The 14,544-nt window shown below is 42.5% G+C and overlaps 1 protein-coding gene across 1 annotated transcript in view; it reads right to left on the bottom strand.

Annotated features, from left to right (window-relative positions):
- exoc6b (exocyst complex component 6B) overlaps window positions 1–14,544 on the bottom strand; it is a 167,864-nt gene that overhangs the window by 59,470 nt on the left and 93,850 nt on the right. Inside the window, exons 19-20 of the mRNA XM_055156493.1 lie at window positions 3,120–3,261; window positions 1,617–1,690 (exon numbers count right to left, since the gene is read on the bottom strand). Coding sequence (XP_055012468.1) covers window positions 1,617–1,690; window positions 3,120–3,261 — 216 coding nt within the window. The remainder of the gene's footprint in view (window positions 1–1,616; window positions 1,691–3,119; window positions 3,262–14,544) is intronic.

Raw genomic sequence — 14,544 nt, 5'->3', positions numbered from 1 at the left:
CACAGGGGAACCTCAGAGTCTTCAAGGTGTTCAGGGAAGGCTCAAGAAAAAATATTGAATGGACGTTTGTACTACTAATATATTTATTGAATATTTTTTATGCTGTGAGTAATGAACTCTACACTAGTAATAATTTCTAGATCAGTGTTTTAAACTTGGACTGATATTTCTTACGAAACAAAGGGTTAATATAATGGAATGGAAATGGACCAATCACATCCAGCACTGAACTAAAGAAATAAGCTCAGCTCAGAGCGCACGGCTGGTCCGGCCAGGGCCGGTGCCCGTGGCCGAACCCGCTCGCGGAGGCTCGGGCACGTTGCATCTCACGTGGTCAGAAAAAAAGTGAAAAAAGTGAAAAAAAGATGGAAAAAGAAATGCTCGCGGTGGACTTTTTCAAAATTAAAACCAGTGAGAAACAGACGTTTACAATAAAATAAATAAATAAATAATAAAAACTGCGTTAACGGCGTTAAAATAACTGTCGGCGTTAATGACTTAATTAGTTAACGCAAAGTTAACGCGTTAACGTGCCCGGCCCTAATTTTAACGTAGATCAGAGAATAGCGTCATATGGGCCTTTTAATAGTACATGTATTTTTGAGCATTATACCGTGTACATTTTTTTTTGTATGTCTTTGAAATTTAGAAAAATGTAAACACTGACAGCAAAAGTTATCGGTATCAAGTGCAGATCTAGACATTTTTTAGAGAATCGCTTTGGATCGATCAGATTTGGTGAATAGACTGGGTCCAGAGTGGCTAAAACACAGACCGTGAAGGATCGAAAGCCACTAAAAAAGACGATTAATAACAGAGATAGTATTTGTTTTATTTGCAACATCTTGAAAATGAAACTTTGGATATATCAGAGAAGCAGAGCCGAATGCACTAACTTTTACATAATGTTTACATACTGTATTTTCCACATTACAGGGCGCACTCCATCAAAAAACGACTGCATGCCCCATAATCCAGAGTGCCAGAAAAAAACACCCACAGACACACTCATCACTCCACGCCGACGAGGAACGGAACGGAGGAACGAACCGGAAAAAAGCGAGTGCAATGTGCCACTTCTAGACACAACTGAACAACTGAGTCACTGCGAACACGCCGAACAAACAAAACCACTGACCCATCCAACTGTTGTGTTTCGTTTAAAGTCCGGCGCAGTTTATTTGTGAAAAAAGTTCGAAAATAGACCATTCTATAACAGTGTGGAAAATACGGTATGTTAAGTCGCCGTGTGCTTAGGGAGGCCTCGTCTTTTTACAAGCCTCAGACATAAATAATACGACGCTGTTGCACTGTGGAGGAGTTTAAATCTTTATGTTACAAAAGACCAGTTGAAATTCATACATAAATCGTGTAAATAAAATCGTTAAAAATAAGAAGGCCGGTATCGGGACAAGATCGCCATCGGGAGTTGCAAATCTAAACAAAATGTGGATTGTCACGTTGTGTTTTATGATCGTAATGTCCTCCCAACAGGGGGAGAAAAGAGAGGAGTAGAGAGGGAGCTAAGGAGGTGAGGAGACGGAGAGAAGCAGAGGAGGAGAGAGGAGGAGGAGAAGAGGAGGAGCAGAGAGCAAACCCGATGCACAAAGACCTACTTGTCTTAAGTCACTGAAGGCCAACAGCAGCGTGTCGCCCTGGAAGCCTGCGACCGGACCGGCTCTGGCAAAACCTGTGGGAAAAAAACACAAAAAAGACGAGAGAGAAAAGGGGGGAGAGCGGAGAGGAGAGAGGGAGAGAGCGGGAGGAGAGAGCAGGGGGGAGAGGAGAAAGAGACATGGAGAGAGAGAAGAGGGAAGAGGGAGAGAGGGGGAGGAGAGAGAGAGACACATGGAGAGAGAAAATAAGGGAGAGGAGAGGGGGGGGGGCATGAAGAGAGAGAGAGAACAGGGGAGCGGGAGAGAGGGGGAGGAGAGAGAGACATGGAGAGAGAAAAGTGGGGAGAGGAGAGAGGGAGGAGGAGAGAGAGACATGGAGAGAGAGAGAGAGAGAAAAGAGGGGAGAGGAGAGCAGGGGGGCATGGAGAGGGAGAGAAAGGGGAGAGAGGAAAGAGGGAGGAAGGAGAGAGACATGGAGAGAGAGAGAAAAAAGGGGGGAGAGGAGAGAGGGAGGGAGGCGAGAGAGACATGGAGAGGGAAAGAAATGGGGGAAGAGGGATGGAGGGAGAGGAGAGACATGGAGGGAGAGAGAAAAGGGGGGAGAGGAGAGAGGGAGGGAGGAGAGAGACATGGAGGGAGAGAGAAGAGGGGAAGAGGGATAGAGGGAGAGGAGAGACATGGAGAGAGAAAAGGGGGGAGAGGAGAGAGGGAGAGGAGAGAGGGGGAAGAGTGAAACATGAGAGAGAGAAAAGGGGGGAGAGGGAGAGACGGTCATGGAGAGGAGAGGGGAGAGGAGAGAGGGAGGGGAGGGAGTGGAGAGAGACAAAGGGGAAGAGGGGGAGAGAGAAATTGAGAGAAAAGAGGGGGCAAAGAGAGATAGGAGTGAAAGAGAGGAAGGAAGAAGGGGTAAAGGAGAGAAGAGAGGAAAGAGGAGAGAAGAGGAGAGAATGAAAGAGGGGGCAGATGGGAGAGGGGGAGAGAGAGAGGGAGGGGGGAGAGGGAGTAGATAGTGAGAAAGGGGGAAGAGAGAAAGAGAGGGAGAGGAGACACAGAAGAAAGAAGAGGAAGGTCACAACGTCAAAAGTAAAATACACTACAGGTCAAAAGTTTGTTGTGTTTTTTTTTCTTTGTTTACTACTTTCTACATTTTATCTACAAAATGTATAGAAAACATCAAATCTTATGTATTTTTATAATTAGGTATCTTATATAGAAATACTCGCAGTCTCCATCCTTTGCTTTGGGGACAGTTCTGTAAATCCTTGACCTTCTCTCAGTGAGCAAGATTCAAAGCAAACGGTGGATTTATTTCATTTTTAAAATCTGAAACATGCTTTAGTTTACTCCATTCCACACGTGTCATTCATAGTTCTGATGCTTCTGTGAGAATCTTCAGTGTAAATAATCGTGGAAATAAATGAAAAAGTGCGTCCAAACGTTTTATTGGTGGTGTGTAAAGTATAAATAAAGCGGCGTCCTTTTAGACTCAGTGTGGCGACTCACTCTCGCACTCCTTGACGTCGGCGTTGATCTGGTGCAGAGCTCCCATCGAGATCTGCCGGAGCTCCGGGTCGAGGAGCAGCTGCAGCAGAGAGGTGGAGATGTGTTTACAGGCCGACATGCAGGCCGTCTGCGCCACCTTACCCTGAGACGAGACAGAGAGAGAGAGAGAGCCAAGAGTCAGTACAACCAGAATATTTTAGAAGAATGATCTGTTCACCTGGTGTTTGCAAAAAATACAATAAAAAAGCAAGATTGTGGGTTTATCGAGCTCTGCCTAAGGCTCGTTTATATGATGACGGTTTGAACAGAAGACTCAAAAGTGGCGTTGCGTCTTCACTTTTTATTCTGCGTTTAGATGAGCGTTTTAGGGAAGAAATCTGCAAAAGTGTGTGGAATTCAAATTGTGTATACATGCCAGGTTTCTGTGTACTGTACGTATGTGACGTAAACGTGTACGAGACATGAGCAGATCTGACCAGAGTTTTGCGTCTTGGGCAGTGTAGACGAAAACGCTACAGCGGGGTGTTTTCAACTTTTCCACTCTGGAGAGAGGTTTCAGATTTTTGCGTAAAAACGCTGTCACCGTCTAAACAAAAGGCACTTCCGATCAAATATTTTGACATTTTTACCCGTTCTTGTGTAAAAAGGCCCTAAGACAGTCTCCAACCTGCAGCTCTCCACCCCCTTTCAAGTAGTTCGCCAAGGGATTTCTGAATGCTATGTATTGTGCATAATAAGTAAAATTTAGTTAATTACCAATGTAAATGTATTATTTTAGGCACATAACTGCTGCCCATCTTAGGCTTGCCCTGGCTCTTATATTTGGTCAGTTTCTTTGGGACTGTTGAAGTGAGTAGCTCTCTGGCATTTTTGTTTTGTAAAGGGAGCTCATAGGAGAAAAAGGCTGGAGACCCTGAGCTAAGATACATACACATACATGATACATTATTCTCTAAAAAAAAAAGAATAACAAGGTTACATTTAACTGAAAAAAAAAAAGAAAATTTGGAGAGTAGTAGTCAGTTAAATTTAATTGACTAACTTTTTAAAAGGTCTCATATATTACTTTATTTTCTGATCTATGTTAAAATGTAGTTTTGTCATCATAGATATAGAGTTGTGTTTTGTTTCATTCACACATGTTAACACACAAACCTGCAGATTTAGAGTTTAGAGTTCCTCTCTCAAACTGAAAACACTCTGTTCCACCTGGTGAAAATACCACCACATGACATCACAAGGTTGAACAGAGCATTCAGACTAATAAAAACAGATTACTTAGACATGTGTGAATGAAACAAAACAAACTCCAGGTCTGTTTTTGAGGAGGTAACAACATTAAAACATGGCTTTAAAAAAATAAATGAAAAAAACAAAACAAAACACACACCTCAAGTCAGTCATTTTCCAGACACCATACTTTAACTTGAATGGTATATTTGACAGTGTAACGGTATTCTATCTTGATGAAAAGTTATGGTCACTAGAGACAGACAAATATATAGGTTGGTCGACCCCACTTATGCCACGATCTGCCAATGGATCGTGGACGCCTGGACTAAGGATCAGTATCAACTGTGGTCCGAGCTTTCACCAAGACCAGAATCATCACTGAACTGCCAGGGAACAGTAACCACACTGACTCGGATAATGACGAGAGGGATGTTGACGTGCTGGACACTGTAATCACCCAACTGTTTGAGACGTTAAATTGTTAATGTATTCACAATAACTCATAATTGTTCAGAATAGGGATGGGCATGATTAGTCAATTAATCGATAATTGATCATTAAGAATTTCATCGATAACGTTCATTTTAATCGACAAACCGAATGTAGGTTGCTGTGTGTAGTGTGACTAAACAGGTCTGTACATGTGTCTCTGCATCAGAAGGAGCGACACACAAACAGTGGGTCAGTCTGCAACGTACCGAAGCACAAATGCGTATTTAACGATGGCTTGTACAAGAAATTCCACACTTTTTGTTCCGGTCGGGACAAGTGTGAGTCCATGTGCACAGTGTATAAAGCAGCACTTATGTTTCTGTGTCCAGTGGGAAAAAGTTTTACCAGGTGAGAGTCGCTCAATGTCGATGACGAGGCCCCGCCCCCCTCCCCCCGTACGGTGTCCTGGTTTTGACAAACACAAATCTGGTCACACTAACCTGTATTCACCTGAATCATGTCTTTTAATCCAACAGAAGTTGAACCGCATCAGCACATAAGAGCTGTATTTTTATCTTTGCTTAGTTTATGCAAATTAGCGATGTGGTTTTAAGTTTTGTTTCTGTGAGAGTTGCACAAAGCTGCATTAAACACATTATAATGTCAAACGGGCTGATGTGGCTCAGGGGTGTTTACAGTTTATATGTCGTAAAGTTGAATTTATTTATGCAGATTAGTAGTGCAGATAGTAATAATAATGATGATCATTTTAATATAAAAACGTTAATAATTAATCGATAATCGATCATTAATTCTTCCGACGATCGATTAAGAAAATTTCATCAAATGCCTCATCCCTAGTTCAGACAGTATTTTTTTACATGAGTTAAATAAAGTTTGACTGACTTATCTAACTGTTGTGTTTGGTTTAATGCGCCTTATAGTCCGGTGTGGTTTATATGTGAAAAAAGTTCAAAAATAGACCATTCAATACGCAAAATATGGTAAATGACACAATTTGAGAAAAATCATCAAAATCAGCCCTACATAATCAGCAAATATGTAGGGCTTGAGTAAACTTGACTAAACAACTTCAGATAGAGCAGTGCCTCCAGTTAGCATCACACTCTATAAGAACGTGAGATCAGCTGTGAAGTATCAATAGGCATATACCAAATAAAGCTCTAACAATGTATTTCCAAACCCCATGAATAAAGTTAGACTACATGAAAGCCTGTTTTACGCTGGCCTTGGTTTAACGCATAACATAGGACCTATAAGCACTGCGCTGTAGGAATAATCGGATTCCCCTCAAATGCATCGTGCAAATGGGGTCAAAAGTTTGCTCTCTTCATTTAGACAGAGCTGTGGTGCGTTCGGGGGCAGTCACGATGATGGAGCGCTGTAATAAGAATACAGCAGAGAGCGGAGAAGTGTATGACAACACATTTATACAGAAGAAACGGGAGTCTGTGAAGGCATCGTACGGAGGCTGAATCTTACATGAAGCAGTGAGTTAAATAAAGGGGAAAAGTTTAGTTACCAGAAATGTATAATGTAGAGTGTAATGTTATGAACTCCCGGTGGCAGAGTGGTTAGCCCTTCTCCTCCTCTCAGTAAGGACATTGTGGGTTAGACTCGTAGACTGTTTATATAAATATACATACACTACTCACAATAAGTTAGGGATATTGTGAGAGAGTCAGTGAATGTCATATATACGGTGTTTGGTTCACTTCAGAAATGTTTGTGATAAGGAGGCAATGGTATTGGGCTGGTAGACACACCTCATTTTGGGTTTTCCACGTAATAGTCTCACTGTGTACAGTGTGCTTTACATACTGGGGCCAAAAACCCTTTTCAATGTGGCATCAATTTCAACATTCTGTAGGTATAAAAAGCTGGTATTGTCAAGCCATTCGAAGTTCATATTTCAAACAGCCATGAACACACGACGTCACTTAACGGACGAGCAGCGCCACCTAGCCATAGTGCGCCTTTGGGTCGGTGGCAGGCAGTGAGATGTTGCTCGTGAACTTGGTGTGTGTCAAAGTGTCATCAGCAGACTTGCATCAAGACACAGAACTACTGTCAGAGTTCGTGACGGACCCAGGAGAGGAGCCTCATGAGTGACAGACCACAACGATGACCAGTAACTAAGAACCTATGCACTCAGACATCGTTATGCAACTGCCACACAGCTGCAGGCTCGTGTACGAGATGTGAAGGGCACTAGGGTTTCCAGACAAACCATTTGAAACTGACTCCACTGCTTTTGCTTGAATGCCAGACGACCGCTGCAGGTGACTCCACTGACACCAAGACACCGCCGTGAACGTTTGCAGTGGACACAAGACCATGTGACCTGGACAATGCAGCAGTGGTCCACCGTCCTGTTCACTGATGAGTGTCAGGTCACCTTGCACAGAAATGATGATCGTCAGCACTGCTGGAGAAGGCGAGGTGAGCGATACGCTGAGGTCAACATGATCCTCAGGGTTCACTTTGGTGGAGGAGGTGCAACAGTCTGGGCAGGCATCACCAGTCAGAGCAAAACAGATGTGGTTACTGTAGATGGCTCAGTCACTGCATGTTCTTACCTCAGAGACATCATTGAACCCATCATCATCCCCCAATTCCGCCAGCACACCCTCAACTTTCTGTTCATGGATGATAATGCTCCACCACATCTTGCCAGAATTGTCACAGGTCGTCTTCAGGAAGTGGGAGTGCCTCACATGTTACGGCCAGCACTGTCCCCTGACCTGAACCCCATAGAGCACGTCTGGGACCAGCTGAAGCAGAGACTGGACAATCATACCCCACCCCCACGTGACCTGGTGGAACTGCATGTAGCACTGGTGGAAGAGTGGAACGCATTGCCTCAGAACAACATCATGAGGTTCGTGAGAAGTATGAGACTTCACTGTCAAGTTGTCATAGCGGCAAATGGTGGAAACACCCACTACAGACATTGTTCATTTTTGTTACTTGGGGTTATTCTTGCTATTGTCTAAATTTCTGGGGTAATAAATATTAAACTAATGAAAACGGTGTTTCTTCTCATTCATTATTAGTAATATCAAAGGGAACGTTTACTTATTTCATAAAAATTCAGACCAAATAGGAAAAGCACTCATGTAAATAACAATATCCCTAACTTATTGTGAGTAGTGTAGTTAACCTGCTAGCCGCTGCGTTCCAAACAGGAAGTGAGCATGGGTACACTTCCAACTCCATCGACTCTAGCGCCGCAATTCACTTTCTAGTCACTCTCTCTAACTGCTGCTGTCGGGCTCGTCATTTTGGTCTTAAAGATGCACGCTGTAACTTTTCTGGTGGAGGGTCCTTTCTATCTTCATGGAGACCAAACCAGACCGAGTTACAGGTCAGATCTGTGGAGAGGCGACCCCGCTCACGGTCAGAATGCCTGTTTTTCTAGGTGTTTCTGAGCTATAAAACCACCTGCAATTGAATAAATGTAAAGTAGAGCTGTTTAAAGTCACACTGTGGAACATTCCAGGCAGAGCAATGATATCGCCATAGAAACAAGCAGGTGACGGACCGCCAACCCAAAAGTTACATGGTGCAGCTTTAAAATGTTTGTATTAACCTGCAGCTGACTAAGTGTTTCTAAGCAAAGTTGTGTCACGTTCAACAATCTCGCTCCTGATTGGCTCTTTGATTGCTATGATACTCAGCGTCTCCTGCCTCTCAGTAAGGACGTTGTGACTCCTGAGCTTTGAGTGGGGTTTGCCTGTCTAATAGTCCTGGGCATGTGACAAAAATACTTTTTCCCCTCAGAATTTGTATATAACAATTTGTAAACTAGGGATGTGCAAAAATATAAATATATATTGTCTCTTTTAATGTGATGATACAGAATCGATATCATAAGCTGCTATATCGATATATCGTTAAGAGTATTTTCTGGTATATTTTGTTAAATTATTTTGTTACAGAGCTGCACGTCACCTGTCACATGTTTCACCTGTGTCTGTGTGCATTTATACCCTGTGTTCTCCTTTGCCCTTTGTCGGTCCACTGTCACTGTCAGAGTCTCATCTTGTCTCATGTCCTGGCAGTTTAGTTTTGAGTTTTGGATCTTTTGGATTTATGGATTTGTTATTAAATACTTTAAGGCAGTCCTGCATTTTGGGTCCTCCCTCTGTTTCTATGTGACACTACAGTTGTGTTGCTTGTTTAGAAAAAGAAAACTAGTTTATGCAACACATTTGACATATTCACTATTTTTATGATTAAAATGTGTTTCATACTCATTTTGCACAAGAAGTGGTTTCATAAAGACATTTAGTATCACAGCGATGATTTAGTCTTTATTTTATTGAACCATATTGAATAAATCTGAAACAAAAGCACACTGTATCGTCAGTGTTTCCCACAGAAAACTGGTTAGTCAAAGTGGTGCGGCCGAAAAGTGAAAAACATGTAGAAGAGAGGAGCGGCCGCGGGTGCAATTCAGTGCGACAACCGTAGTTTTGCGAGGATTCACACGGTTCAGAGGGACATAGTCAAACAGAGGCCACTTGTTGTCAAGGCCGCCTTAACTATTAAGTGCTGGGGGAAACACTGATTGTATCGTGGCCTGTGTATAGTGGCATCTATCACATCGGTAATTTCTTAATGATACCCAGCGAAAGTAAAAACAAATAAAATGTATTTCAGTTTTAATTTAAACACAAAATAGTCTAATTCCTTCTAAATTCTAAACTCTGATCTAAAGGACATGTGTTTCCTGGCAGAAGGATGGCGGTAGACCTCTCCATTAAAAAGATTCTAGCTGATCACTGACTGTGGTGGATACCTGTGCCACCACTCCATAGTGTCAGTGTAATTTCATTTAATTTCATTTACATTAAATTACCGTATTTTCCAGGCTATTAGGTGGTCTGGATTATAAGGTGCACTGTCATTGAATGGTCTATTTTCAAACTTTTTTCACAAATAAACCGCACCAGACTTTAAACAAAACAACAGTTGGATGGGTCATTGGGACTTTGTTTGTGTGTGGCGTTCACAGTGACTCTGGGCTTTGTTCAGTTGTGGCGTGTAGGGAGGGTGTTGTCTGGGACCAACGGATTGTTGACGTGTTCGCAGTGACTCAGTTGTTCAGTTGTGTCTAGAAGTGGCACATTGCCCTCGCTTTTTCAGTTCGTTCCTCCGTTCTGTTCCTCGTCCACGTGGAGTGATGAGTTTAGTCTGTGGGTGTTTTTCTCTGTGCGGTCACTGTCTGCTCCATGTGTGTCTGCGTGCGCTGTGGGTGGTGCGGCTTTGTAGTTTACTGAAGTCGTGCTGGGACACCCGACTGGATTCTTTATATAGGGCACTCTGGATTGCGGGGCGCGGTCGTTTTTTGATGGGGTTAGAGGCTTAAGAGTGCACCTAATAGCCCAGAAAATACGGTAATTACATTACACATAATTTAATTCCTTTATTTAGACTTATATTCTAATTTGAGTGCACACATTTTAGTTAATACAAGTCTGATTGACTTACACTTGTTCTTTTGGGGTTTTTTTGAGCACTGGAAAGAGGACCCTTGGGAGAGACCATCAGGACTCAGCAAAGGGGGGGGCACTATTTAGGTTTTTTAACTAAGGTTTTTTTTTGTTTGTGTTAAGGTCACTTTATTATCACTTAGAATTTTCTGTATTATAATTATTTGCCTTTTTGTTTGCCTTTGACTAAGTTAGTAGTTTTAGTTACCATATTTTCTAGGCTATTGGGCGCACTCTTAAGCCTCCAACCCCATCAAAAAATGACTCTGCGCGCCACAATCCAGAGCGCCCTATACATGAATCTACTCAGGTGTCCCAGTGTGACTTCAGTAAACTACAAAGCTGCACCACCCACAAAACACACACACACACACGGAGCAGACAGAGACCGCACAACGAAAAACACCCACAGACACACTCATCACTCCACGCCGACGAGGAACGGAACAGAGGAACGAACCGAAAAAGCGAGTGCAATGTGCCACTTCTAGACACAACTGAACAACTGAGTCACTGCGAACACGCCGACAATCCAGCGACCCCAGACAGCACCCTCCCTACACGCCACAACTGAACAAAGCCCAGAGTCACCGTGAACGCCACCAGTGTTGGGAGTAACGCGTTATAAAAGTAACGAAGGCATTACAGGGGAAAAAATAGTAATATTTTACTCGGTACAAATGTGAGTAACGCGCGTTACAATGTTTTTTTTAACCTGGATTGAAGTGGTGGGTTTTTCTTCATACAAATTCGCTAAAATCACCTCGATATCAGCAGCGGTGAAACACCGGAGATGCGCCCTCGTAGACCTTCAGGTAACCGCGGGCGAAAGGACTGACAAAGAACTCCACGCTGTTTAGACCTGGTTTAGACCTGGGTCAGTTTTGGTTTAGACCTGGTTTAGACCTGGGTCAGTTCTGGTTTAGACCTGGTTTACACTCGTCCCTCCCTCTATCGCAGTTCACTTTTCGCTGTCTCGCAGATTTTTATTTTTTATTTTTTTTGTGCAATTTTGCATGCCCTGTTTTTTTTTTACATTGTATGAATGCGTATTGTGTTCCTCCCGCTGCGTCCTGACTGGCCAAGGCACTCCTGTCTCCTGTACAGTACAGAATGTGTTCAGCTGCCAAATTTAAATACATGTTCAATCTCTAGCAGTGTGATTCTGAAGTGCTGTACGGTTGTAAGTTTTCTCCCCGACGAAACCCACAACGTCGACGAAATGTTCTGCACCGACAAAGGCTCCTGCGCTCGCACCCAAAAGGCAGAGGAAGATGCAACCATCACACAAAAACTTCTGGACACGCTGAAGGAAGGTAGAAGTTACGCGCTGTAACAGACTCTTGCACCGGCTCGGGTACCTGCAAATAGTTGCTGAAATCAGGGCCGCGAGCCCGAGCAGCAGGGTGACAGCCGCTCTTACCTCCGTGAGGTGCGGAGCAGAGCCGCTCCTTTCTCCTGCGGTCACCTTCGAGCCCGTCCTGACAGTGAGTCCTGTTTTAGTCCTAGTTCACTTCTGGTTTAGTCCTGGTTCAGCTCTGGTTTAGTCCTGGTTTGGACCATATACAGCGCAAAAGTTATTTTGGTGAGAGTAACTTAAAAGTAATGCAATAGTAATGTAATGCCTTACATTTTAAATGCAGTAATATTGTAATGTAACGAATTACTTTGAAATGACAGTAATAGGTAATAAATAACGCATTACAGTTTCAAAGTAACTTGCCCAACAGTGAACGCCACAAATAAACAAAACCACTCACCCATCCAACTGTTGTGTTTCCTTTAAAGTCCGGTTTGGTTTATTTGTGAAAAAAGTTTGAAAATAGACCTTTTAATGACAGTGCGTCTTATAATCCAGGGTGCCTAATAGTCCGGAAAATATGGTAATTATTTAGTGTAATTCCTCCCTCTTGTGTTCAGCTTTAGTTGGTCCTCAAGTATTTAAACACCCCTGTTCCTTTGTCTGGTCGGGTTAGTTTTGTTCTGTTCAGTTTGATTTGAGCTACCCCAGTTGGGCACAGCTTTTATATAGTTTTTTAACTTTTAAATTAAATTTAAACTTATTTTTATACCTTGTCTTTACCTTTCTGTTTGGTCCACTACACTGACTATTAAAAATAAATTAATCTAAATTTTGATTGATTTGAAACTTGTATTTTTAACTACTGCACATCACATCAGGTTTGTCAAGTTGTAGTGTACAGTTTTGTATCATGTTTTTGTATATTTATGGAGAACTGTCATGTGGGAGCGTAGATGACTTAGGCTTGTGGGCGGAGCTTGCACAGAATCTTACAGCTAACCGTAAGGAGGGTTTGAATAGAGCCCAGGAGAGATCGCGACATTATTCAAACATGTATGGATGACAAGTAAAACCTTTTCAGACATGTTTTTAATGAGGTTATAACATGGTCGAAAAGCAAAGAAAATCGATTTTGTATAATAACCCCTCTTTAATGAAACAAACAATTGAAAATCACCACTGCGCAACCATCTCCTCCCCCCTCACCCATACCCATTTGAGATTGTTTGGCATTAAACAGCTGTAGTTCACGGAGGTCAGTGAAGGGGCCGTGGAGTAAATCGAATTACACAGAGCTTCACATCTGTTGGAGCGACCGGAAATCCCCTGAACGCCACATTTAGAGCAGAGCCGATCCAGCGTGAAATCCACTAACTCTATTTACATGTCCGGACTACGGGCCAGGCCACCAGCGCCGTCTCCAGGGGTAAGATAATAGGGCCAATTTGTATCAAAATAAAACAAAGGCGAATAAAATAACTATAAACTGATGTGATGGCGCGCTTCCGGCTCCATGGACTCTGGCTCTGGTATGTACGAGTTTTTGCTGAGTCACGCTAAAATGAATAAATATTTAAAGATAAGGCAGTGGACGGCGAAATGAGGGTGGATGTTACTGGCAATGTGTTAAAAACGACACAAATCAAAATCAAATATTTCAGCGGAGGAAAAGTAAATATTAACTGAGGTATTCTGCATATCAAAATAATCGTGAACTCTTTATTTTAATTAGAATTTTAACAGGTTGTTTATTTTGTATTTTACGCTTTTAACAAATACTGACTGTGACCCCTCTCTCTGTAACTACAAACCTACTTTTCATGATGCCAGGGTTTTTATTTCGCTATTTTGTCCGCAACCCAAGATATGTAATTTTAGGAGTTTGATTTTCAACAAAAAGGTGAGAGTGACTAACTGAAAAACTGCTCAAATCAACTTGTTGTAGTTCCAGCTAAGTCACTTCTTTATGGTAAAATTGTGATTAAAGTAAAGCTAAGTTTAAAGCCTAACGGAGCTTCTGACAGAGGAGTGCCTCTAGTTAGCATCACGCCCACAGGGAATGTTGACTCTGTTGACTTATCAACAGAGAACCCAAAAAAGTTGCATTATAACTGCAGTGATCCCTTGTTTATCGCGGGGGTAACATTCTAAAAATAACCTGCGATGATGAAGTGAAGTAGTCAACTATATATTTTACAATTATTATATCTGTTTTAAGGCTGTAAAACCTCTCACCACACACTTTATACACTTTTCTCAGGACAGGACAGTTACAACCCTTTTTGCATCCTTTTTAAAACTCTATGCTGCTGTCATCCTTTTGTTATTTTCCTCCTTCTTTATGTAACGAACCGAAGATTCATTTATTCCGCAATTTAGCCCTACAGCGCAGAGTCCTGCACGGGTCCAGACCCACACCCGCACAGTACAGCACCACACCCGCCCGTTAACCCGAGATTATATCAAACTTTTGATGAACTGACCCAAGACTAAACCAGGACTAACCCAGGACTAACCCAGGATTGAAGAGGAAGAATAAATCAGGACTGAACTAGGACTAAAACAGGAGTAAGCCAGGATTAAACCAGGACTAAACCAGAACTGAACCAGGACTCACTGTCGGGATGGACTCGGAGGCAACCGCAGGAGAAAGGACCGACAGAGAGCTCCGCACCTCACAGAAGCAAACGCGGCAATTGCCTGATCGTGCAGTACTTCAGAATCACACTGCTACCGAACGATCATTTATGTAAATTTTCAAAATTAACACATTCTGTACAGTACAGGAGACACGGCATGGAGGAGATTGACTGACAGTGGTCTACAGTCCCTTAGCCAATCAGGACGTAGGGGGAGGAACACAATATGCATTCATACACTGTTTAAAAAAAAAAAAAAAAAAAAAAGGCATGCAAAATTGCACTAAAGAAAATCTACG

Source organism: Boleophthalmus pectinirostris, unplaced genomic scaffold, assembly GCF_026225935.1.
Source record: "Boleophthalmus pectinirostris isolate CB_2022bp ecotype Guang Dong unplaced genomic scaffold, ASM2622593v1 HiC_scaffold_20, whole genome shotgun sequence".
In the NCBI taxonomy this organism is placed as follows: domain Eukaryota; kingdom Metazoa; phylum Chordata; class Actinopteri; order Gobiiformes; family Gobiidae; genus Boleophthalmus; species Boleophthalmus pectinirostris.
Note: the sequence above shows the minus strand (reverse complement) of the source record. Positions and strands in the feature narration are given on the sequence as shown.